General features: G+C 38.9%; 1 protein-coding gene across 5 annotated transcripts in view; it reads left to right on the top strand.

Annotated features, from left to right (window-relative positions):
* CTNNA2 (catenin alpha 2) overlaps positions 1-26,541 on the top strand; it is a 1,359,097-nt gene extending 1,332,556 nt beyond the window's left edge. For 3 of the 5 annotated variants that reach the window (XM_027555568.1, XM_027555571.1, XM_027555569.1), the window contains 2 exons: positions 22,467-22,583; positions 25,344-26,541. In XM_027555568.1, the coding sequence (XP_027411369.1) occupies positions 22,467-22,583; positions 25,344-25,631 (405 nt within the window). In that variant the 3' untranslated portion in view covers positions 25,632-26,541. The remainder of the gene's footprint in view (positions 1-22,466; positions 22,584-25,343) is intronic. The other 2 variants (XM_027555570.1, XM_027555573.1) reach the window with 1 other exon arrangement.
* The last annotated feature ends 905 nt before the right edge of the window (positions 26,542-27,446 follow it).

Genomic DNA, 27,446 nt, shown 5'->3' with positions numbered 1-27,446 from the left:
AAATGGCAACCCACTCCAGTATTCTTGCCTGGAAAACTCCATGGACGGAGGGACCTGGTAGGCTACAGTCCATGGGGTCGCAAAGAGTGGGACATGACTGAGTGATGTCACTTTCACTTTCTTTTCTATTGAAAAGAAATATTGATTAATCAAGCTCTCAAGTCAATGTGGGGTCTATGATCCAGGTGGTTCAGTGGTAAAGAATCCTCCTGTTCAATGCAAGGAGACACAGGACACACAGGTTTGATCCCTGGGTTGAGAAGATCCCCTGGAGGAGAAAATGGCAACCCTTTCCAATATTCTTGCCTGGAGAATCCCATGGGCAGAGGAGTCTTGCAAGCTACAGTCCATAGGATCACAAAGACTAGGACATAAGAGAGGGGCAGAGCACGTGTATTCCCATCATGACTAGAAAAATCAAGCCCTCATGCCAATGTAGGGTCTATGGTCTATGTTGAAAAATATTAATAACATAGCTATATATTTGAATCAATAATCATTTAGAAGTGCTCATATTTTTCTTCATGAATACCCCACTGGTCTGTGTAGAAAGTTATACAAATATTCAAAGAAGAGAGAGGCACTAGAGAGGTATTTTACATTTGACTAAGACATGAGAATGAACCGTGCTCTGGGAGAATGTGGCCCTGGATCACAGCCAGGAGGGTCAGTTCTGGACTTAACCTTTTGACCGATTCCATATTGTTCTCCCATTCCAGATTGCTGGAATCTTCTCCATTTTTTCATTTGAGAATGTCTTTGTTTAGAAGTCAAGAAATGATAGAGAACCTTGCTTTTTCTTCATATTCATCTCTGAACTCTGTGCAATTGATAGCAATAACTGCTTTGGCAGAGCTGGAGATACTGTCGCATTCTGGAGGCAGTTGACTGATAGGATGCCGGTGCCTACCATTGACTAAGAAAATTAGTTTTGGCAAATTAATATAAAAGAAATAACTTTAATTCTTGCAGATTTTTTTAGCCAAAGAAATATAGCTCTGTCACTGGGCCTTTATTGCATCAATCTAGCCAAACATCACCCTGGGTGGTTCTTAGAGATGTGCCAGGCAAACTTATTTTAAATTTACCTTAGGGCCTAGCATCTTACCTGAGTAAAAACCAAGCCAGAGAATAGTAACAGTTACATGGTTTTGATTGCAAAGATCCGAAAAATAAGATGCGATCACATTCTCTTAAGGTAGACACTAAAATTGTAAGCTAGGTATTGTTATTTGAAGTGAATTTGGAAACCAACTCTGTCTTTTATTGACTGGGTAACATTCTTAATCTCTGAATTTTTGCTTTATAAAATGAAATATTATTACTACTTAGAGGAACAATAGGACAATTGCATGTAGTAAATAACAATTATTATTAAACCAGCTAAGATACTAGAGCTCAGTATATTCCACCCACTGTGCTAAGCATTTGAAAAGCACTTTACAGTCTGCTTTCAAGTCATCCTGTGGAGGAGATACTGTTATCCCCATTAAAAATATTAGGGAAAAGAGGTTCAGAGAATTTGAGTTACTTCCTGAGGGTCACAAAGTTAGTGGTTGATATAGGGTAATGGTTTCACGAAGCATACCTTGATCTTCTCCCCTAGCATGATGCATTCTCTCTGACATTCCTGACATGAAGTGCATTGGAGGACTCCTTTACTTATATGTTTATATTCCTCAACTAGTCTGTAGCTCCATAAGCATAGGAATGTATCTGAATGTTTTTAATTTTGTCCCTGGTTCCTGGCACATTGAGCACATAATGTGTGCTTTCTAGGTTAGCTTCTTGACCATTCTTTTTCCATTTCAGTAAGTTATCACACTGAGAAATTCTAGTAAATATTTGTGAAGTCTGTCATTCATTTATTCATAGAATATTCCCTGAATTATTCACTCACTTATTCCCACATAAAAGCACCTTGCTACTGCTACTGCTGCTAAGTTCACTTCAGTCGTGTCCGACTCTGTGCGACCCAATAGACAGCAGCCCACCAGGCTCCCTGGTCCCTGGGATTCTCCAGGCAAGAACACTGGAGTGGGTTGCCATTTCCTTCTCCAGTGCATGAAAGTGGAAAGTGAAAATTGAAAGCGAAGTCGCTCAGTCGTGTCCGACCCTCAGCAACCCCGTGGACTGCAGCCTTCCAGGCTCCTCCGTCCATAGGATTTTCCAGGCAAGAGTACTGGAATGGGATGCCATTGCCCTCACCTTAAGTTATTTTAAATACTAGATCTCAAATCATATTGTTTACCTAAGATTTGGGGCCTAAAATCAGGTAATTTTTTCTTTAGCACCCTGTTTTTTTGAAATATACTTTGTTAAGTTTTCTGATACATTATGTAGACTTTTTTTTTTAAGGATTATGGTATGTAAACATAGAATTTCTTCCCAGATAGCTGAATTAGTCAAATTAATTATTTATTTAAAAAAAGGAATTTGAAATAAGGACCAAGAGGCATGGCTGGTTTCGTTTGCCCTCGCACATGAAGGTTGTGATATGTTAAAATGTTAATTATATTTAGGTGTGAAATATAACCTTTAAATTAAGTATTCTAAATTATTAATTCCCAATTATAGTATTTAAAATTCATGTGTTTTAATTAAATTTGGATTCAGCTATATATTAATGTGGGCTTCCAAGGTGGCGCTAGTGGTCAAGAACCTGCCTGCCAATGCAGGAGACATAAAAGACTCAGGCTTGATCTCTGGGTCAGGGAGATGTCCTGGAATAGGATATGGCAACCCACTCTAGTATTCTCACCTGGAGAATCAAGGGGACAAAAGAGCCTGACAGGCTACAATCCTTATGGTCACAAAGAGTCAGACATGGCTGAAATGCCTTAGCACGCAGCACAGCACAATATGATAAAACATCCAAATAGTAATTTCTCACTCACATATACTGTCTATGGGTGGTTCAGTGCTAGTATAGTGAAACAAGAGTTATCAAGAACCCAAACTCCTTATGACTTTAGTTTTTTGTTCTGTTTATTATGAGGTTTCCATTCTTAAATTTATCTTTTGGTCCAAATTGACTGCAAAGTATTCATCCTCCCATTACCCACAGGAAGAAGAAAAGAGGTGAGAGGGGAAAATGGTGTACTTCCTAGTTGTATTAGCACCCTTTAAAATATTTCTCAGGAACATCTATATCCCTACCCAATTGATGTCTACTTACTACATCATATGATGAATCTGAAAAAAAACAGGAAGAAGTAGGCATGGAGTGGTCCTTCTTATCCATGTATACCTTCCATTCAGTGGAACACAAACTGGTTTCTGACTTCCAGTAGAAGTCAAAATATTTGACCCAGCTGAGCCCCATTTTTCTCAAGTGTAAAGTGAAAAAAAATATTAGTATCTACTTTCTTGTGTTGTTTTTAAGCTTAAATGTGTTACTGTGTGCCACAGACTGAGTACAAGGCCCAGAAAGTAGAAGTACCAGGTAAATGGGTCACTAATTTTGTTCTTCATTATCTTGTCTCTTCCAAAAAATGATGGTCTTTTTATCACGTAGGTGTCTTCTTGCTGTCTTTCATCATGTCTACCAGTCAAGCCATTGGACATATAGTAGTGAACAACTAGCCAGTGTCTCTGTCCTCATAGAAATTGCATTTTTTTTTTTGGGGGGGGGGAGGTCATTGAGAGTCCTGGAGGAATCACTGCAGAGAGGTGGTAGTTGAAAATATAGAAGGGAATGACCTCAACAGAGAAGTAAAGTAGTGATTCTCATATTTCAATCTGTAGAAGAATCACATGGGTGTAGCAAATAAAAATGGAGAACCGTAGACTTTCCCTTCACTGTTCTGACACTCATATATGAGATCAGGAATCTGTATTCTATTTCTAAACAGTCTGAATGTGGTTACTCATGGATCACACTTTGAAAAATACTAGTCTAAAAAGGAAGGAAAGGAGTAAGGCTATGGGAAGAGATCGGAAAAGGCAATGGCACCCCACTCCAGTACTCTTGTCTGGAAAATCCCATGGATGAAGGAGCCTAGTGGGCTGCAGTCCATGGGGTCGCTAGGAGTCGGACATGACTGGGCGACTTCATTTTCACTTTTCACTTTCATGCATTGGAGAAGGAAATGGCAACCCACTCCAGTGTTCTTGCCTGGAGAATCCCAGGGATGGGGGAGCCTGGTGGGCTGCCATCTATGGGGTCGCACAGAGTCGGACACGACTGAAGCGACTTAGCAGCAGCAGCAGCAGCAGCAGCATGGGAAGAGATTACCAGGACTAGAAGTCAGTTTCAACCCTATCTTAGAACTCATGGTTTGTCCCAGCAGGCTATTCCAGTCTAGCCTAGTCTAAGTAATCCTTAGTTATGAGAAGCTTGTTGTGGTTTCCTTTTGTATAGGACATTTGGCAAGCTCACTGGCATTGTCCCCCTAGATGCTTGTATCCATTTCCTTTTCTCAGTAGTGACAATCAAGAGTTTCTCTGACCGTGGCCGAGTACCGAGTATATCCTGGGTTGTGGGGTACAAAATTGCCCCAGATGAGAACCATAGGTCTGGTTGAACTCTTGATCTTGCACCTAGAATATACATACTATTTAAAATTGAGCCTTTTATTTCTTCCCTCTGGAAGGTTGGAAGACAGCAGATTCCAGGTTCCAGATTCATGTACCAAATGACCATTCTAGCCTGGCATCAGGCTGTGAAGGTACACTTTTCTAGAAGCAAGACTCCTGAGAATCCATCACCATCATCCCCTAGCTGTAACCTTCATACACTTTTTAAAGGTCCCCATCTCTCTCCCTTCTTGGTTACACCAAATATTCCTGGCTTAGAGATACAGGCATTTCTACTCTCAAAGGCAATTAAGGGCTCTCATAAGAATGTTTAGAAGAAAGTTAAGTAAAATGACTTCAATTTCTTGCTTTTTACAAACAAGTATATTGAGTTGAAAACAATTCAACTGTTTTTATAGCACCTTTTTTTTTAAACAAAACATTTTCACAAATCTTTACATATTACTTTAACTATTCTCTCTGTATACCTTTCAATCCTTTTATGATGAGCTAGATAATCATGCCTTTTTAAACACAAGGAAAAAGTGATAGTTTATATTTTTTCTTTAGAAATATTAAGAAATGCATCAGGCCAAAGGTCTCCTTGAGATTTAAATTACTGATATGGGTTCTTTGAGGTATTATTTATGATGAGTAACTCTGCAAGGCTGAAATTAGTGTTGGGTGAGCCCTTGAAACTAAGCAAATTATAGGTAGACATTGAATGTATTTTATAGTTTAGCATTAATTCTTTCTACAGAGAAGATTGGAGAGCTGTAACAGGTGGTGACTTCAGATAAAACAGAGATCACTCTTTCTTTCAAAGCTGTTGCTGTAGTATATTTGAAATATTTACCTTGGCATTTTTTGTGCATCAGGTAAAGAAATAATGAGGTAGACTTTACATCTTATAATAAATACAGAGGTGATTTAACTTTGTCAAAGGCTAGATTCACAGGGACTCCAAGTTAGAGATTATGCCTTGAGGACACTTTCATCTTAATATTAAGTATGATTTTCAGTAGGGGCAAGATACTGTATCAGACTGTCTCCAACTCTTTAATGTTTATCTTTGTTCACTGGTTAAAAGTTGCCATTTTCCTGGAAGTTCACAAAGTGCCTTTTTTTTTTTTTTTTTAAAGAAGTTTTCCAATTTCATAGATTTGAGTCTTGCTTTCAAAAGAACCACTAATATATATTCTATGATTTTGGGCAATACTGTTATGCATTTCCAGTCTTTGAGAATACTTTGTCCTTTAATCTGTGTTTTTGAAAGTTTCTTGTATAGCTCAACCTTTTTTGCTAGAGAGCAGACAATAAGTTGTCTATCCATAGAGGTTCTTTGTTGGACCAAAGAAATAATATTTCCAGTTTTAGACTGAAGGGAACCCTCTGGTGCAGTGGCTATATCTTCCCTAAAATATTCACTCCAGGAGAGACAGATTATAAGGTTCCAAACCAGGTCAAGCCCTGGCAGGCACTTGTAAGGGGGCGTATCCTGGCTTCTCAGGGGAACCACCTTAAATGCCCTTTATTTCTTATTTTATTAAAAAACGATTGAAGCAGCAGTATGTTATTAAAAACAGACACTGGGGAATAGAAATCATCCACTTAAATCCCTGGTAATTGTCTTATTAGCTGTCAAGTTACTTTTCTTTAAACCTCCATTCCCTCCTGTATCAAATAGTAAAGATAAAGTGATGTATCATTGGGAGGGGTGAAGATCAAGTAATGGAAAATTTGGTGGGGATGCTCAATAGGTACTGAATCTGGAAAATATACAAAGTACGTTGACCCAATAAAGAGAGGTACTAGTCTACTTTTATCAGTAGGCTGATCTTGCAGATCAGTTTAAGAGGCAGCCTTAACTATGAATCCAACACCCAACTGACTAAATACTGGGGATACACCCAGCCAATGCTACTGTGGCTTATGTGGTGCTAGCCTTTGTGGAGAACATATCAAGAAAGGGTCAGGAATTTTTGTTAATAAATAGCAAGTAGTCTAGTCCTGGAGACAAGACTTGCACATAGGCATAAAGTCTTTGAAGACAAAGCAACAAATAACTAATTTCATTCTAGCAAGAAACGTAACAGGAATTGAGTTGGAATCACCAAGGACAGCTCCATGGATGCTCATATTGCAAGAATGCTTTATCTTTATTTCTTGGTTGACCTTTATCTTTTGGGGGATGCACTCTACAGGCAGTTTTTGGGTCTCCAATAGCAGGTTCCTCTGTTACAGTTACTTTGGGAATTATTTCCTGATTATTCTCTATAAATGGGGAAAATTAGATTGTAACTAGACCACCACATCCATACCTCTTTCCTAGTCATGCCCACGGTCAGATGGAGAAAGAAAGCTTATTCCTTTTTTTTTTAAAGTAGCTTGTCCTCATCCTGCTAAGGTTTATATTACCCTTACACTACCCTGGGCATCTGTTGAAATTGTCCTTCCTGTGCAGTTTCTGACTTCCCTGGTGGCTTAGACAGTAAAGGCGTCTGTCTACAATGTGGAAGACCCGGATTCGAGCCCTGGGTTGGGAAGATCCCCTGGAGAAGGAAATGGCAATCCACTCCAGTACTATTGCCTGGAAAATCCCATGGACAGAGGAGGGCCTGAGATATGCAGGCGGTCAAGTAAGTTATGATAAATATTCTAAAAGAGCTTTCCAAAGGTACCCAAAAATTAAATAATAATCTTCTATAGTGACTTATTTATTTAAAATTTAAAAAGCATTTCAAGTTTAATTTCTCACTTAGATGTCAATAACTGGTGAAAATATATTGGCATTAATAACCCCATTTTCCAGTTGAAGAAACAGAAGCTTGGAGAGGTTACAAGGCTGTCATCATCAGCAACTAGCATAGCCAAGATGAGAGCCAGTTTCCCTTTGTGCAGTTGTGCTATGTGCATTTGGATATTGCTTGCTCCTGCCTCACTTAGACAAGTAGTTGAACAAGAAATACAGGATATAGTATGGATCAGACAGTATAGATGATGGTAAAACTAATATATGTTGTGTTCTCAAAAACTGTGTCACCTTTACAACATATCATGGTGCCTACTGTGTGGAGAAGTAAAAGGTTTGTTTTTTTTTTAGAAATTTAGAATAAAAAATTGTTTTTTCATAAAGTTTGGATAAATAGGAAGGTAGTGTATGTGATTGCTACCAGGAAGGAGAGTTAGATGTTGTATTTGATCAAGTTTTCCTTGAACTTGTAGATGACTTTTTGGTTGCTGGAAAGAAAATGAGTAAGTAGAAGATGATGTCCCTGTTCTGTGCCTAATCCCTATCTCATGTGAATCATGATTGCAATATTGGAAGTTTGTATGACCTTTTTTCCTTTATGGCTTAAGGAAATTCACCTCATTACTGCTTGGTCATGATTCACACTTGTGAATAGTTAAAATCATAATTCAAACCGAGCTCCAAATAAATGGCACCAATAGCCAGGAATACAGAATTCAGGGCAGGAAAACACTAAGGTGGATTTGCCTGATTAAGTAAACTTGTTCATGAGTCACATGGGTGGATTGAAGCTGATGCTAAAGCTGAAACTCCAATACTTTGGCCACCTCATGCAAAGAGTTGACTCATTGGAAAAGACTCTCATGCTGGGAGGGATTGGTGGCAGGAGGAGAAGGGGACGACAGAGAATGAGATGGCTGGATGGCATCACCGACTCAATGGGCATGAGTTTGAGTAAACTCCAGGAGTTGGTGATGGACAGGGAGGCCTGGCATGCTGCGATTCATGGGGTCGCGAAGAGTCAGACACGACTGAGCGACTGAACTGAACTGAACTGAACTACCAGATATGAATTTGTGAACCCATGTTCACAGAGAACTTAATTATTCTCTGTTTCCTCATATGTAAAGAATGGATGGTAATATATACATTTGGGAGATTATTTATTAAGATACCCAAACTATACCTAGCAAGCACATCTCAGTATTTTACAGATGCTGGTACTAATTATTGAGGGTGCTTCCCTGGTAGCTCAGATGGTAAAGAATCCACTTATAGTGCGGGAGACCAGGATTCAGTCCTTGGGTTGGTAAGATTTCCCTGGAGGAGGGCATGGCAACTCACTCCAGTATTCTTGACTGGAGAATCCCCATGGACATAAGAGCCTGGTGGGGTACAGTCCATGGGGTTGCAAAGAGTCGGACATGACTGAGTGACTAAGCACATCACAGCAATTATTGAGGGAGGTGATACTTAAAGAAAGCTCAGTATTTTACACACAGAAAGCAGTAAACACAAAGAATTGAATCATGGATGTTTTCTGAGCAAAGAATGATCCTGAAGCTCTACCAGTGAGGGCACAGTGAGAGAGAGAGGTCATAAGTCTTTTATTGTAGATGGCTAACATTATTTTCTATATTGTGTCCCTAAATTCCACTCTTCTACTAATGTTATGCCTCTGGGTACTCTTCCATAGAAGAATAAACAGGTCGAAGGTTTGGCAAGTCAGATATTGGACTAGGCATTGTGCCCTAGCTTTGTGTCTTTGGACAAGCTTTGTGATCTCTTCTTCCCTCATCCAAAAAGTTGCAGTTATTTAACAACATTAAGGAAATATTTATGGAAGAACCATATGCCAGACACTGTTTTAAGTGTTTATGATATAGCTGGGGGTGAGATACAATAAACCCATGAATAAAATATTTGCTGGATGGTGATATGTATATGAAAAAATATTAAAATGGAAAGATAATAGCAAATTAAATGTCAAGGGTGAGTCAATGGAGTTGAACTTTGGAAAGATAAGGTATTTCACCAAGATATTGATTATTTTATTAAAGATCTGATAGAGTTGAGGGACCAAGCTTTGCAAATATCTGGGGTAAGACCATTCTAGACAGAGGGAAAATGTACAAAATCCCTGAAGGACAGGCATCACTGATCTGTCTGAGCAATAGCCAAGAGACCAATATTTAGTAGTAGAGTGAACAAGAGAGAAATCAGAACTGTTTGGAACCAGATTTTATGACCCTGAAGGTCACTTTGATGGCTTTGGATTTTACAAAGACTAAGATGAGGAACCACTGGACAATGTTGAGAAAAAAAGTGATATTATCTGAGTTCATGTAACAGCACCATTATGGCTCCAATTAAAGGGAGAAAGAGGAGGAATCAAGCAAGGAAACTGTTAGGGGATGATATTGCAATAATCTAACAGGAGATTCTGATGGAGGTTGGCCGTGTAGATAATAATGAAGAAGGTGAGAAAAGGTCAAATATTGGAATTATTTCAAAGATGCTATTGACTGAATATGATGGCAGATTATATGCTGGCTCAGAGAGAACAAGATGTAATATAAGATTCTGGGTTTTTAACTTAAACAGTTGGAAGAATTGTATTGTCAATAACTTAGACTAAGAAGACAGTGGTGAGGGCAGGTACCTCTCATTTCTCTCTGGAGTGTTGGGAAGAGTAATTAAGAAAAGTCTACAGAAGCCTGGGAGATTCCCTAAATGTCAGAGAGGTCTTTGTGAAAGTAACTAGTCTTGCAAGAAACTAAAGTAGGATACAAAATTTAAATACTTACAAATCATTGAGTGTGTTCTAAATTCAAGGTAGGACATATCTACCTGAATCTGTGACAGTGTAGACAGTGAATACTTGGAAAATAATTGAACGTGTGATGAAATTGGTAGTGAGTTGACATCTCACGAAGAGAAAAACATTGACTAGGAAGAAAGACAAAGATTTAGAGGGTGTTATTCAATGTCAACCCTTATGGCAAAAAGTGAAGAGGAACTAAAAAGCCTCTTGATGAAAGTGAAAGAGGAGAGTGAAAAAGTTGGCTTAAAGCTCAACATTCAGAAAACGAAGATCATGGGAAATAGATGGGGAAACAGTGAAACAGTGTCAGACTTTATTTTTTGGGGCTCCAAATCACTGCAGATGGTGACTGCAGCCATGAAGTTAAAAGACGCTTACTCCTTGGAAGAATAGTTATGACCAACCTAGATAGAATATTGAAAAGCAGAGACATTACTTTGCCAACAAAGGTCTGTCTAGTCAAGGCTATGGTTTTTCCAGTGGTCATGTATGGATGTGAGAGTTGGACTGTGAAGAAAGCTGAGTGCCAAAGAATTGATGCCTTTGAACTGTGGTGTTGGAGAAGACTCTTCAGAGTCCCTTGGATTGTAAGGAGATCCAACCAGTCCATTCTGAAGGAGAATAGCCCTGGGATTTCTTTGGAAGGAATGATGCTAAAGCTGAAACTCCAGTACTTTGGCCACCTCATGCAAAGAGTTGACTCATTGGAAAAGACTCTGATGCTGGGAGGGATTGGGGGCAAGAGGAGAAGGGGACAGCAGAGGATGAGATGGCTGGATGGCATCACTGACTCGATGGACGTGAGTCTGAGTGAACTCCTGGAGTTGGTGATGGACAGGGAGGCCTGGCGTGCTGCGATTCATGGGGTCACAAAGAGTTGGACACGACTGAGCGACTGAACTGAACTGAACTGACTGATTCAATGTCTACTCAATGAATATTTCAAAGTAGGCAGAAAAATGTATTCAGTTATAAAAAGCCATGGATCAACTGCTCTAATTCAAAACTAATTTAATTAAAATTACTGGCTTTAAAAGATGCATTATACTAAAGACCTCTTATGCGTTCTTGAATGATGATATCCATTTCTTCTTGTAATTCTTATTTCTGTAATAAAAGAAGAGGGGAAATTTTAGGTTGACATAGTGAATTATTTTGTATAATTACATGTATGTCTAACATTTCACTTCAGTTTTCCACATTGTATTTAAGGGATTATTCTTTACAATATATGAGGGAAAACAATATGATAATGATGGGGAAATGATATTAATATACTACTGTTAATCAAAGCCTTTGAGGGAACAGCTCAAAAGTCCATAGTAGGTATGGTAAATGGGTTTAATCTTGATTGCTCACACTTATCAATTGCTAGTGATTGACTGGGCTGTGTTTCTAAAAGTATTTTAATTTATATATTTGGCTGTGTCAGGTCTTAGTTACAGCATGCAGGATCTTTCTTTGTGCTACGTGGACTCTCTGGTTGAGGTGCACAGACTTAGTTGCTCTGGGGCATGTGGAGTCTTAGTTCACCCACCAGGAATTGCACTCATATCCCCTGCATTGCAAGGCAGATTTTAACCACTGGACTACCAGGGAAGTCCTTGGCTGTTTTGAGAAGAATTCTGAGACTATGTCTAGGACCAGTAGAACAAAAGATTGTTATTGACTCGGCACGCCGACTAGAGGTAACAGTGAGAAAACTGGTAGCAGGTGTGTCACACATGAACCGTCCTTTCTTTCACTAAAATAGACATTTCTGGAAGAGGCTTGGAGCACTAACAAGTATAACTTGTTTAAAGGTTGCTCATGCTGCTTTTTTTTTTTTTTCCCAGCTGACCTACTTCTTGCTATCTCCTGGCCTTTTCAGATTGTAGCCTAAGCAGTGTCCTCTCTTTATAGTTTCATTTAGTTACCCTGGATTTTTTGGTTAGTATATTTTCAATAGACCTTGTTTTATTTAGTCTGTATATAAAATATAGCTATATTTTAGTTAGTCTGCCCTTTGCTAACTTTTATTTGGCTAATAAATATGAACACAGTATAACGAAATTGGTTATACACCAACCCACACCAGCAGGAGTGGTATGCTCATGTTCTGGGAAGTTGGGCAGATAAAACTTTCAAAGAATAGTGGGTTCAACCCTGTGAGTCTATGGATGGATGAAGATAATGAGATAAGCCGATTTTAGTTGAAGAAAGTAGGTGCTAGGTCCAATGGGCTAAAGATTAAGAATAGCTCATTTTATAGAACAATAGATTTAAGACTTTAGGGAAATAATCTAGGAGTTGAAAAACAAGGCATGAGAGGTTGATCCTCAGTATTTGGTGGGCAAAAGGGAAACCATGTTTGAGGTAGCCAGGACTGTCAACCAGGTTCTGACAACAATAAAAGAGTTGAGTTAATTAGGCTGTTAAACTTCCCAGGTAACATTATTTCTTTTTTAGTAAGAAATACCTGAAAGTAATATCTTAACCAAAATGAAGACCTTGGATTTTTTGGAGAGGCCTGAATTTTTTTGAAATGTTAGGCCATATATGTTGTTGGGTAAAATGTTTTATACTATTTCTTTTGATGCTTCTCAAACCAGATCTTTAAACATTACTTTTCCAGACCAGATTATCTTCCCTCCACCTCCTACTAGGGTCATCTTGACTTTTTTTTTTTACTACCAAGTCTTTCTCCAACCCTTGGAAGCCCTAAATATTCTTAGATATTTTGGATGCCATACAGAAATCCCCTGTGTTTTCTTGTACTGAATCTTGAGCCTTCCTTCCTCTATCTAAATGGCAAAACCAATACAATATTGTAAAGTAAAAAATAATAATAATAAAATTAAATTAAAAAAATAAAATAAAAGTTTCAGTAGTGCTAGAAAAAATACAACTTTTGCTGCTTTTCTATTCTCCTTGTGAACTTCTCTTTTTATCCCTAAAACCTTTCAACTACAGCAAACCGAGGTGATGGTAGAGAGTCCCAAATGCTGGATAGAATGGATGAAGGTTTATGATTTTCTAAGATCCTCCATGTGCTTTAGGCTTCCCTGGTGGTCCAGAGGATAGAGTCTTCCTGCAATTTAGGAGACTCGGATTCAATCCCTGGGTCAGGAAGATCCCCTAGAGACAGAAATGGCAACCCACACCAGTATTTCTGTCTGGAGAAATCCCCATGGACAGAGAAGCCTGGTGGGCTACAGCGTGGGGTCGCAAAAAGTCAGACATGACTGAGTTACCACTCTCACTTTCACTTTCTTTCCATGTGCTAGGTGTCCAGCTTCAAGGGCTTATTATCTTATTCAGTACTTAATTCTAGAAAGTCCTTTTTTTTTTTCCACTTTTACTTTAGATAAAATAAGAGATAATTTCAGGTAGTGCTAGGTTAAGTAGCTCTCTCAACATCACACAGCCAGTGATTAGTCCCATCAGGGTTTGAACCTGGATTTTGAATCCAAAGTCCAACTTTTCTTCACTATAAGAGAGGAAAAGAGGACAGGATAGAGCAACAGAGAGAGCTAGAAGTGGAGCATGAAATATAAGAATATATTGCCAGTAGGGAGAGAATGTTTACGATTTGGAAAAATGGGGTGTAAAGAGGGGACTAGGATCTGAGAAGAAGCAAACACTCCCTGGGGAAGGCATCTCTTCTGCTGCTCTTTTGTCTCTTCACCCAAAACTCAGGTAGCCACAGAGGATTTGATCCTGGAGAAGGAAATGGCAATCCACTATATTATTCTTGCCTGGGAAATCCCATGGACAGAGGAGGCTGGTGGGCTATAGTCCATGGATTGCAAAGAGTTGGACATGACTTAACTACTAAACAACAATAACAGATTCCACATACCCGATGAGGAGAGAGGCATTGGCTGGATGGGAGTTTAGTTTCCCCAACATATGAATAATGCCACATGATATAGCTGCTAGTGATTGAATGTGGAGGGGAGTGAATGGAAGGAGATGAATCATCCAGACTTCCAGCTTATGCTCACTTCCCAGCACAGTCCTCTATCAACCAGCACTCGAAACTGTGGTCCTTACTCTTGACCTATTCTTCACTTAGTAGTTGCACATTGCATGCTGGCTCCTAGGGGCCATTTTGCAAGGTTGCTTTCATCACTTTATAAGAGACCTACCACAGCCATACAAGTTCAGCACTTCTGAGAGTACTGGTCCCCTTGGTTGCGCTTTGTGATCTATTTTGTGAAGATGTATCTGTCTTGGATTCTTGGACACTGCCTTGTGTTAAATTTGCCTCTCAATATGATAACGCAGCTTAGTGAGGCAGAATGGAGGAAATAAAGGGATCAAAGGTAGTGATCTTCTGCTAGCTGACTGCCCTACAAGGAAGGCTAAAAGAAGCTTTAGCCCTTTAAAGGTCTGAACCTTAGATGGTGAAGACAAGATCAGAGATGACAAGATCAACAATCAATGCATGGTTTATTTATGTGATGTAAAGATTGTCTCCCGGGCCAGGGATATCTCTCTCCCTCATATGTGTGTGTGTGTGTGTGTGTGTGTGTGTATGGTAAAGAATCTGCCTGAAATGCAGGAGCTGCAGGAGACACATTCAATCCCTGTTTGGGGAAGATCACCCAGAGCAGGGCATGGCAATCCACTCCAGTATTCTTGCCTGGAAAATCCCCATGGACCGAGGAGCCTGGCAGGCTACAGTCCATTTGCACAGTCAGAAACTGGCTTTGTATATATCCATTAGCACATCTTCTCTTGTTGGATATATTTCCTATGCTTCTATTGTTCTGTGAAAGCAACCCAGAGAAGACCTCTGGGCCAGGAGATCCTGATGTATAGGGGGAAAAAACGAAATATAAAATAATGAGATGAAGACAACCTGGAGGAGTAGAGATACCTGTTTATAACTTTCCAAGGGTTAACACATCCCAATACTCCCATTTCTCTTTGGATTCCAAGGTTAGCAAAATGCCTTGCTTGGGGTTGAGCAAAAACTTTTATGCCTTTAATGGTGAGGGAAAAAAAAATGGCTCTATGCCATATTTAGGAAATTTGTTGACTGTAGTTAAGCCTTCATGGGAGTCCCCAAGGTTTACTTACCTATAATTGAAAAAATGCAAATGAAGAGAGTTAATCAGTAGACTAGCTGACTAGGAAGAGCTACTACCTATTGAAATGAATTGTAAAGGAAGACACAAATATGTCCAGTTGGGAAGGTTACCTGAGAGCCAATTGGCAAATTTCTCAGCAACACTGGAGATTTTTTTCTTAGCCTGGCTGAGACTGCAAGGCTTTTCTGCTAAGGTCTTTGCCAATTCATCTTGAGCCATTTCATACAGATTTCCTAACAACTGGCCTCAGCCTTGGTAGAGCACCAGCTGCCTCCCTGGCAGCACTCAAGGAAACTCTGCAGAAAAAAATAGTGAACCTCTTGTCCTTCTTTCTGTTGTGACTGATCCACTACTTAAAGTTGTTAAACTTTTCAAAATCTTGTAATCAACTGGGAATATCCTTGGGATGAAACTAACTAACTCTTTAGGAGTTAAACTACAGTATTTTCACTCTGTTATCAAGGATTGGTGCATGTTCTAATATTAATAGATTTAATGCAGCTTATTTTCTCTTTAACAGTAATCACAGATACCTGTAATGGCCATTTTCACTTCAGACATTATACTTGTTAATATACTCAGCTAATTTTTATCATCTTATTTAAATCACCCTCCCTCCAATGCTTTGCACTTCTGTTCATACTATGTCTTCTATTTAGTGATTTCATTAATTAGCAAATAATGCTATGATGTCTTTCAAATGTGGCTCAGATAGTAAAGAATCTGCCTGTAATGCCCGAGGTATGGGTTCAATTCCTGGGTCAGGATGATCCCCAGGAGAAAGAAATGGCAACCTCCTCCAGTATTCCTGCCTGGAGAATTCCATGGACTGAGGAGCCTAGCAGACCATAGTCCATGGGGTCCCAAAGAGTCAGACACGACTGAGCTACTAAAACACTATGATGTCAGTACAATATTCAGTTTCTCCCTGAAATTTAACTATAGGGACAAATAAAGATTAAGTACTGCATCATTTAGATAAAATAACTTGTCTGTGATAGGATTAGTAGTAACAAATACAGAAAGTATTAAACAATTTAAATATAGAGGTAGAGATATATAGTAGATTATGTACTGTGTTCTAAACTGTATCAAATTGTTTTTGACATCTGTCAAAATATGACCTCTTGGAGAAGGAGAAGAAATTTTGTTTCCCATGCCACTGAGCAGATTCTGAGGGAGCGAAGTGCCATGATTAATATTGCCTGCCACGAACACCTAGGGATTAGTAGTGAATTGCTGCCCTCTATGTTCACCACTGTCACTAGCTTAAAAGGAAAGAATCTGGCTTTGCTAGTTTATTTCATTGTTGATGTTTGATGAGAAAGAGTGAGTGGGCTTGGGCACTGAAATGAGGGCTTTCCATACAGGAATCAACTTTTTTGCAAGCATGGAAACATCCATGAAGGAGGAAAGACACAGTTTTCACCATGTCTTTGTTTGCTTCAGTTATTTATTACCCTGGACTTGCTAGCATTTTAAAAAAGTGTTATTGATATACTCTGGAAAAAGTAGGCAGATATTTCAAGGTATTTCAAATGTATCACAGTTTCTGAGGAGATCAAATATCTCTTCAAAGCCTCATGGATTTTTTAAACATGAAATGTTCTTCTTGGCGGATAATAGGCTGCAATGCTCTGGTTTTCTAACCTCGCATTCATTAACGGCAAAGCTGACTTGCAGCAAAACCTCTGTTTTTGTTTTTTTTTTTTTTCGTCCTGAAAGCAATTTGTGACTCCTTTTGGAGAGATAACTGTTTAAATATAAATAAATGACCAGCTATCGTAGAGAGATTCTAGTTTTCTCAGGGTATTTACTTTCAATTTATTATAAGTTCTTCCATCACAACTTCTTCCCATCCAACCTGGGATGGGAAGTTTGGCCTTGAATATGTATAGTATAGCCCCATTAAAATACTTCTTGTTCTTATATGTTAAACACTAAAGTAGTTCCATTAAAAGATCTTTCAAGGGGCTAAAATAGACTCTCCCCATTTTAACTTTTTGAAAGTCATCAGCACCATCAGTTCTGAGTTGAGAAAATTAAAATAGCCTAGGCCCAAAAGGGACTGGGTTTCCTCTCCCAGGCTCTCCTAAGCTTTTTGGGGTAATCATTCCTCTGTTTTTATATTTCAAAATCACCTTCAAAATGATTTGGTTTATTTTGTTCAATTTAACTTAGCCAGTAGTCCCATGACATTTGTATTGTTTTTAATGCAAGGACAGATAGTTTTGTACTTGGGATTTGCATGAACTGCCATTTCTGATTCATTATTTTGTGGTAATAGATAATCAGCTTTTTAGAAAATAGATTCATTTCCAGGTTGTATTTCTATCTCTACATGCATATTTTAAATGGATTAATGTAGAACATAGTGAAACCCTAATTCTCTTCTGTAATTATGTGTCCAACCCTCACAAATTAACATCCTAAAATGTTCACTGTGTCATATGTGGTTAATCCAAGGCATTTCTCTCCACCTCTTTGCACTTTTGTCAATGGCATTGGTGGCGGGGGGCGGGGGTGGGGGGTGGGGTGGGTTGTTTTGTTTTTTAAACCAGCTGTTAAATCTAAACTGCATTTGGTTTATTGCTGGTTGGTCCCAGAAAGTTCACCATTATTATCAAGGGTGAGGGATTGCTAATTACTTAACAGAATCAAAAGTAGCCTTGCCGGTCAAGGGAATAGTTAAGATATTTCTTGATGATGTTATGTCTTAGATTATTAAAAGTATATTGATTTTGATGTTAGTATAATGCTGAAAAAAATTTTAGTAGATTCATTAGACTTTTTGACCTGAGGGCAGAATATGGATTTAATATTTCATTCCACATTCTATCGTGTCTCTCTGTAGAAACACTAAATAAGGAATGTGAAGGGAAGAAGAAATTAGAAATTGACATAAGTTGTATACTTAGAGTATGCAGAACTGAGAAAACCGATATAAACAAAACATGGTTTTCTTGAATTTCACTCACAGAATTTCAGCTCTCCCTCTGATAACTCACTCCGCTTACTTATAGCACACACACTATTCCATTTGTCCAAAGTTAAACTCAACAGTTGAGCACTGCAGCATCCCTCTTGTTTCTGTTAATATCACCTGGATGAATTCATCCATATATACCCATCTGTATGATATTTAAAATTGTCCTTCTTCAGCATTCTTAACCATCTAGGCACCAACAATGTTCTGTTCAGTCCATCAAAGTGAGCTTAGACATCATATCCACCAGTAAGCTTTATTTTCCTACCCTATCCCTATCTGATTCAAGGTAGATCCCTCTATTTTCTGGGATTTTAGCACCTCACATCCAACTAAAGGATATATAATAGAGCATTAAAACTTCATGGGAGTCACAAAGAGTTGGACTTGACTTAGAAACTGAACAAAAATTAAAACTTTGGGTCTAATATTTGTATACACAACACTTAAGCCCAGTGGTTGACACAACATAGTTACAATAGGTATCTATTGTGAAGAAGTCCTTGGATGCATAAATGTGTAAGTAGACAGATGTAGGGTAAAGAGTAAATGATAATTAGTGTTTCAAGAATGTGGTTGCATCTTCATGTGTGATTTGAGTCTTGCAGTCACGTTTGTGTCAAATTCTGTTTCTACTGAAACTGAGCACCTCTTGCAGTATTAACCCCATGTTAATGAAATAGCATAAAACTTAAGGACATGGGGTTTCAGAAATCTCCAGATGATCCTGTAAACTTTAAAGATTCATTATAAGCACTTTTCACAACAATCTTCAGCTTTGACATGAGGAATTAGCACAAATATTGATTAATGGGAGAATCATAATTCAGGAAAGTCTTCCCCCTAGTATTTCTCTCTATTCAAAACACAAAATAAGAAAATGCAGGGAAAAAGATATCTATTAGGTGTTAAATGAGGTGAAGAAGAATAGAATGGTAAGAGAGGCAGAAAAAGAGCCAGAAAAACCCTATAAAAATGGCTGTAAAACAGTTCTCCCACCCCTGTTTGCTTTTCATGGACTGTAATAGAACAAGATGTGAGCAAACATCTGTTGCCTTTTTAAAATAGTACTTTGATATTTTAAAAAGAATAGTGACAGAATTAGAAGCCTAATTTCTGTAGTTAGGGACAACAGACACCTATGGGATGGAGTGGGGAGACTTAGTCTAGCACAGTTTGATGAAATTTAGGACTGTGGATTCGTCTGCTGTCACAACTCTGAGAAACAGCATGAAGCAATGGATAGAGCATGGACTCTGAAATTAGGCTTTCTGGGATTGAATCTTGGCTTTACCACTTACTACCGTCATGATACAGGACAAGCTGTATGGCCCTTCCAAGTCCCAGTTGAACACAATAGTATTTCCTCTATCATAATGAGATTGCGTGAGAGAAGGAAAACTTGAGAAGCTAGTCCAGATAATGACTCAGGGTCACAAATGCTAAACATAAGCTATTATTTTTTTAAATTAAGTAGCCACTTGTCTTAGACTTGATAGAGGAATTTTAGGACTTCCCCGATGGCTCAAGTGGTAAAGAATCTGCTTACAATGCAAGAAACACAGGAGATGTAGGTTTGATCCCTGGGTCAAGAAGATCCCTTAGAGGAGGAAATGGCAACCCACTCCAATATTCTTGCCTGGAGAATCCCATGGACAGAGGAACCTGGTGGGCTATACAGTCCATGGGGTTGCAAAGAATCCAACATGAGAGAGTACACGTGGGCATGTGCATACTCAAAGAAGTAGAAAGGCCTTTGAGCAGGAAAATATACAAGTATCTTTCTGTAGGTGAGTCTAGTCAGTGTATATGTAGGCCAGCTTGAGGAATGACTGGGGTAACTTTGAGAGTTATTAAGCTAGGAAGACCGGCCCAGTTAAAGGCTTAGAACACTCATCAGAGTAGCTGAGCCCCACCTGAGTGTACAGCCAGTCATTACTGCCATAGCTTGAATGTGCTTCAGAGAAACTGAGCAAGTACAAGACAAATTTGCGTGGCTCAGACCCTAGGCATTGCTGCCCTTATGGTGAATCCAACCAGGAGAACAGGCGAATGGCCAGGAAGGATTACTGGGCAGTAGCACACCCGAAGTCTTCCCCAGGGACTCAGAGGTAAAGAGAGATGTGGGTTCCATCCCTGGGTCAGGAAGAGCCCCTGGAGGAGGGCATAGCAATGTGCTCCAGTATTCTTGCATAAAGAATACCATGCACAGAGGAGCCTGGCGGACTACAGTCTATAGGGTCTTGAAGAGACAGATAGGACTGAAGCGACTTAGCATGCATGCATGCATGCTGCACATCCAACACCCAGAGATAGAGTTAGAAAGAATCCAGGCTCTGAGAATAAGACCCAAAATCACAGATCAGGAGATAGAAGCTCTCACTAGACTCAGTCATGATGTTTATAGGATTCCCTGTTCGTGTGTGATCAGTCATGTCTGACTCTTTTATGACCCTGTGGACTGTTGCTCACCAGACTCCTCTGTCCATGGAACTTCCCAGGCAAGAATACTAGAGTGAGTTGCCATTTCCTGCTCCAGGAGATCTTCCAGACCCAGGAATTGAAACCACATCTCTTGCATCTCCTGCACTGGCAGGTAGATTCTTTACCACTGAGCCACCTGGAAAGCCCATAAGATGCCCAGAGTTAATAATTGAGATTTGTTCATTTTGAATGATAGGTTGTGACTGAAAAACAAGACCCCAGAGACTGAATGAGGCTTAAGAGAAGTAACACAGTATAGTGATTCAGCTGTTCGGCTTTGGTGAGAAAAGGATAGTATGGGTCCTAATTCCTACTTTGCTGATTCATGGCATCTGGTCCTATCACTTCATGGCAAATAGATGGGGAAACAGTGTCTGACTTTATTTTTGGTAGCTCCAAAATCACTGCAGATGGTGATTGCAGCCATGAAATTAAAAGACGCTGGCTCCTTGGAAGGAAAGTTATGACCAACCTAGACAGCATATTAAAAAGCAGAGACATTACTTTGTCAACAAAGGTCTATTTAGTCAAGGCTATGGTTTTTCCAGTAGTCATGTATGGATGTGAGAGTTGAACTATAAAGAAAGCTGAGCACCTAAGAGTTGATGCTTTTGAACTGTGGTGTTGGAGGACTCTTGAGAGTCCCTTGGACTGCAAGGAGATCCAACCAGTCCATCCTAAAGATCAGTCCTGGGTGTTTATTGGAAGGACTGATGCTGAAGCTGAAACTCCAATACTCTGGCCTCCTGATGTGAAGAGCTGACTCATTTGAAAAGACCCTGATGCTGGGAAAGATTGACGGCAGGAGGAGAAGGGGATGACAGAGGATGAGATGGTTGGATGGCATCACTGACTCAATGGACATGAGTTTGTGTGGACTCTGGGAGTTGGTGATGGACGGGGAGGCCTGGCATGCTGCAGTTCATGGGGTCGCAAAGAGTGGGACTTGACTGAGCGACTGAACTGAACTGAACAGGAACAAGTTACCTTACCTCACCTCCCTAAGTTTTCCTTTCTTCATCTGTAAAAGGTGTTGTAGAGTTTCTATTTCAAGGATTTTTGACTCTGCTTCTGCTGCTGCTAAGTTGCTTCAGTCGTGTATGACTCTGTGCGACCCCATAGACGGCAGCCCACCAGGCTCCTCTGTCCATGGGATTTTCCAGGCAAAGGTACTGGAGTGCATTGCCATTGCCTTCTCCTTGGACTCTTGAGTCATGCAAATTAACTAAAAGGACTAAAGCAATGCCAAGCGCCTTGTAAACATTCAGTCAATGTTGGTTGTTATTATAAGAACTTCGTTTACACATATTCATTAACATGTTTTGTTTGAAAATGCCCTAGTTATAGTATACATCATGAAATAGAATGCAGTTATGTGAAATAAGTTTTCATAAACCTTCTATGTAAATATCATCTTGAAATGTAGCTTTATGGTTTTTAAGGTATTTTCTTTAGAAAGTGAATTTTTAACAAAATGTTCCACTTGAAAACCAGGTCTCGATGCTGTTTTGGACAAGTATAAAGGAAACCCATTTTTAAATAAAACAAATTATGATGGTGCTGGAAATGATCTAAATCATTATGGTGGGTAAAGGGCAAATGGTAAAATTTACCCTTAGGGAATCCAATTTTTAAGAAAAAGTCAAAATTTTGCATTGATTTTGGATTGGCCTTACTACCTCAGAATGTATTTGCTCAGGCTTAGCTGGGCCTCACCTCCTCATTTTGCCTTGCCATAAGTTTAGTACCTGCCCCACCAGGTGGTTTGAACAAAATCATTGGCTCAATCATTCAGAATCATCTCACTCTCAACCAATGTGTTAGGTTTATTCACAGGATTCGTGCGTCAGGCTGGGAGAACAAAGGGGTTCTGAAGAAGAAAGAGGCTATCATATTTTTGCAGCAGAATTAGACACCATCTATCTGAAAATGGAATCTGTGGTAAAAATCTCCAGATTACTTGTAATTCTTCTCTTTGGACTTACTCAGTTCTCCCAAGATTTGCTTTTCAGGGGACAATTTAAAATACAATAGACATACTTGGTCCTATTCTACTTCTACTAATTCTGTTGCTCCAAAGCAAATCAACACAACTGTCCCTGATATATTAATATCATTCTACCCTCTCTTCACTCATAGCCCACAATAGAAGCAACTAACTTTGTGAATAAATATTGCTCATTTTTGAAACCTGACAGACTTTTACGGGGAACTGTCAATTGGCTAAGGGGTATTGTATCTAGCTCTAAAGAAACCGTGATTGATTTCCTAATTGTCCCAGCATTTTTCTATCTTATCTCTTTTCTTCATTATTTATATTCCTACCTGAAAGTATCATTGGAAAGATGAAAAAGTGAAATTCAATCAGTTAATGAGCTGTGATGTTACCAAACTTGTGGATGGTGAACGTCTTGAAATCATTGGATGAAACAAGCCTTGAGATAGTCTTTGGGTTTCATTAATCCAGAGGTTCTCAACCTTTGGCATGAATCAGAATCTCCTGGATTACCAGTTTTTGATTCAGAAATTTTGGAATTGGCCTGAGAGATTGCATTTTGAAAAGGTTCCCAGGTGATGCTGATACTGCTGGTTCAGAGACCATACTTAGAACATCACTGCACTAATCTGTGCTTGGCTTCCCTTCTATTAATGTGAATAATCTAGAATTTTCTTTTCCTTAACTGACTTTAGAAATTTATGCTGTATAAAGTAAACATTATTGGTTAAATGGTTATTTTGGTATATGGACATCATATACAGTGTAATAGAATTGCTAGTGTAAGTAATTACTCTATCCATTTGGTTGATTTAATTTGCAAAGCAGTCAATTATATATTCCTTGAGTCATGGCTCTGATCCACAAATCTCTGCTTCTCTATATTATTGTGGAGTCAGTTTAATTAATACTGACGTTTAATTTATGTGTGTATGTATGAGTGTGTGTGTATGGTGAAGCCTTAATTTTATGGCATTGTAAGAAATTCTTACTTAAAAAGCTCCTTCTGTTGTTTTCTCCAGTGATCTGATTTTATAAGCTTTTTGTCGTAGAAGAATTGAGTTTATTTCTCATAGAGTTTTTTAAGCTCATAATATGTTTATTTAGCTTTAATTCAGGATGTAAAACAGATAACAGCCAGGGCAACATAATAGAGCCCTTGGATATAATATTTGATGTCCCCAGTCACTACTTGAGACTTGCTTGGTTCACAGAAAATGACAAGTTAAGTGAATGCAGGTCATATCACCTGGGGAGTCACAGTGTTTGGGGTCACTGGGCATAAACACTGTTAATTCCTCACACCCAGAAGGTCGTATGCCTCATTCCCATTCTCTAATGTGGCTACAGTCATTGATTACAAGTTATACAGTGAACAGCCTCAGCAACTAGAAGCACATTCCTTAGCAACAGCCTTGAATTCCTCATTTAGCTACAATGGGATACCTTTCCTTAATTGATACTATAAGTTTGATGAACAGATTACATTCAGGCATCCCTGAAGCTGGAGTAATATTTGTAGTGCAGCTGTTAATTCTTTCCTGTCATTAGGTGACACATACAGTCCTGACTGAATGGGAGTCTGGGAAATGCAGTTTTGAACTTTTTCAGCTTTTGTGGTCCAGGAGTTTGAAACAGATATTGAATGGTCTAGTATGAAGTATGTAACATGCTGCCTAACTGGTGAAAAGCAGAAAAGAGGTAACTGGAAAAATCCCTGGCCTTAGAGTCTGGATATGAATTTCCACACCTATGCTGCTCTAAGCTGTGACTTGTCTTAACAATTTTAAAGTCATCCTACCCAATAGGGTGGCAGTATGGCACAGTAGTACAGTCTTGAAGGACCTTATCACTTATGCTGTGTAAACTTGTGAAAATTACTAGATCTCTGCGTGCACTAGATCTCTCACCATATGATGGCAATGACAGTAATACCTACGTCATAGCACTGTTGTGAGAGTTGAGTGGGGAAAAGTTGTTAAAATAGCATTTGGCACTTCTTAAAAAAACAATATTTCATTTAGCACATGAATAGGGGGGTCTTACTGAATGCTGTCTGACCTAAACACACCTAACACAATTGTTGATATTTTTATATGAAGTACATATAAGACCTGGGAAAAATCAGACAGATACTGTAGAATATCAGACATCTAATTAAAAAGTCAGTGTATCCATGGATATATTCTTCTGCCTAACTGCCTGCATCCCTATCAATCCAGAGGTCAGGGTGGAGAAATTAATAAATAGACACTTTCACTGGGAGGACCATAAAACTGAGATGGAAAACCCTTATAACTTTTTATTCTTCAGTGCCTGCCAAATGCTTTTCAAACATTTAAGTAATTGTCACCATTACCAGTCAGCCTAATGTAATAACATTAAATGTTCCACTTTGGAAAATTTCTGTTATGTTGGAATTCTTAGGTGATTAAAAAAAAAGTTTTGTCTTTAGAGGTATTGAGATTTTAAGAAAACTGTGTATCATCAAATATCCTCTTTTTTTCTCCTTCTTATGTTGGGATTAGGAATAGAAGACGGGTGACTTTTTTAACCTATTCACCTTATCATGTAATAATCTGCTCCTTTATGGAAATACTGTATACCTGCACAGACACAACTTTGTTTTAACTGTGAAATTGCACCTCCATCTTCTGAATGCTGGGCCTTGACTAACCCATTTTTATCTTATTCTTCTACTCTAGCTGGACAGTGCCACGTCACTCATCCAGGCAGCTAAAAACCTGATGAATGCTGTTGTCCTCACAGTGAAAGCATCGTATGTGGCCTCAACAAAATACCAGAAGGTCTATGGGACAGCAGCTGTCAACTCACCTGTAGTGTCCTGGAAGATGAAGGCACCAGAGAAGAAGCCCCTTGTGAAGAGAGAAAAGCCTGAAGAATTCCAGACACGAGTGAGACGAGGTTCTCAGAAGAAACACATTTCGCCTGTACAGGCTTTAAGTGAATTCAAAGCAATGGATTCCTTCTAGGACGATAGGCTTTAACAAGAAAGTTTTTTTTTTTTCCCTTCTTTTTTTTTTTTTTCCTTTTTAATTCCATTTTTGTATGCATACCTGCTGACTCATATGCCTCTGGCATGGGGAAAATAAGGAACAGTGTCTGTTTGCATGTAAGATGAGATGTGATCAATACCACTGATCCGTCTCTAGCCTGGGGAGGGGACAGGAAATTCCTGTCCCGAGGTGGCACAGAGCTGTCCTTTGCAACATTCTCATAAAATTGGGCCTAGTTCACATTGCAGTGTTTACGGGAGTGGGAGGGATGGGGAAAATAAAATTATCTCTACAAAAGCAAACTCTAATGCATGCAAGAATCATTAGGTTGGCAGGTATATTAATAAGTGACAAACTGGAAGTGTAATGGTAGAACATAAAGCTTGTATTGCTTCTGTTTAAGTGCAAAAATGTACTAGCCAATACGCTTAAGTGTGTGGCCCACAAATTGAACAATTTAACTTTGACATCATGTCCATAATATTATGTGGAGTTTTTACTAAGGAGAAACTAATTCATCCAGCCTAAAATGTTTCTTTGAATCTGTATTCTGTTCTTTCTCTTCTAGTCGTGCCATTACTAGTGCTCTTGTTATCAATTTCCCCCTTTACTGAAAACAATAAACCTTTGTTTAAAAGAATTATAATCCTTCTGGGGGCACTGGAAGCACAATGTGGTGATCATCTTGCTCTTACTTTAAAAAAAAAAAACAAAAAAACTGAACTATGACTTTGCTAGAAATAGGAGGCCCAGTGATGGAATGTTAGAGGAATGGAAACTGACAACATGTGAAGGTTTAGAGGCAAATACATAGGTGTAGCTTGGAGTGCTGGTATCTAAAATACCACTGTATCCACTAACTCGAAATAAACACATTTAATCTTGACACCTGAAGAATGTTTTCCTCCTTTGAATGCATGCTTATAGAAGATTAGAGCATCTTCTTGAAAACTGATTAAAAATGCTTTGTGTTTTTAGAAATTGGGGGTAAGAGTAGGTAAGTGACATGTAAAGAAAACTCTGGATCATCATTATAGTCCAGGAATTTATTTTTCTGTGTGTTTTTCCATGTGGTTTTTATTCACTTTCAAAGTGAATCTAATGAGAAAATCATGTGTTAGAATTTTCTGGGCCATGTTTAGCCCTGGGCTAAACTTATGAAACTTAATGTGTTCTCAGAAGAAATTGAATCAAGAAAAAAATTATAGAGAGGGCCATTAATTTTAAAATATTTTATTCATTTCCAAATATTTTTATCTCAACTACAGAAAGAGGGCCGCTGTCTCACTACTAAGAAAGAGTGGGCTGTAATCTTTCAGCTATGACTTGAGGAGTGAAGGGAAAAAAACATATTCATCTGAATTCTTGAAATTCCTCCTGTTTGAATGATCTCTACAGGTTAGTGAGTTATAGTATATCTCTAGAAGACTTCTGGTAAAACGTTTTATTACTTAGCAATGTAGTAACATATTGGGAGACAAGGACACCTATGCTTTATATCAGCTTAGATACAAAGTCCCAAAGAGATGAGGAATCGTGGAAGAAGAAGCACATAGTCCAAAATGTTCCTATGGACTGTAGTCCAACAGGCTTCTCTGTCCATATAATCCTCCAGGTAAGAATACTGGAACAGGTGGCCATTCCCTTCTCCAAGTGATCTTCCTGACCCAGGGTTTGAACCCGGGTCTCCTGCATTGCAGGCAGATTAATAGTCTGTGCCACACGGAGAGCCCTATTTAAAGATGGTTCTGTTCAAATCACTGCTCATCTCCACAAGGTGATGAAAATACC

Source organism: Bos indicus x Bos taurus, chromosome 11 (assembly GCF_003369695.1).
Source record: "Bos indicus x Bos taurus breed Angus x Brahman F1 hybrid chromosome 11, Bos_hybrid_MaternalHap_v2.0, whole genome shotgun sequence".
NCBI lineage: Eukaryota > Metazoa > Chordata > Mammalia > Artiodactyla > Bovidae > Bos > Bos indicus x Bos taurus.
Note: the sequence above shows the minus strand (reverse complement) of the source record. Positions and strands in the feature narration are given on the sequence as shown.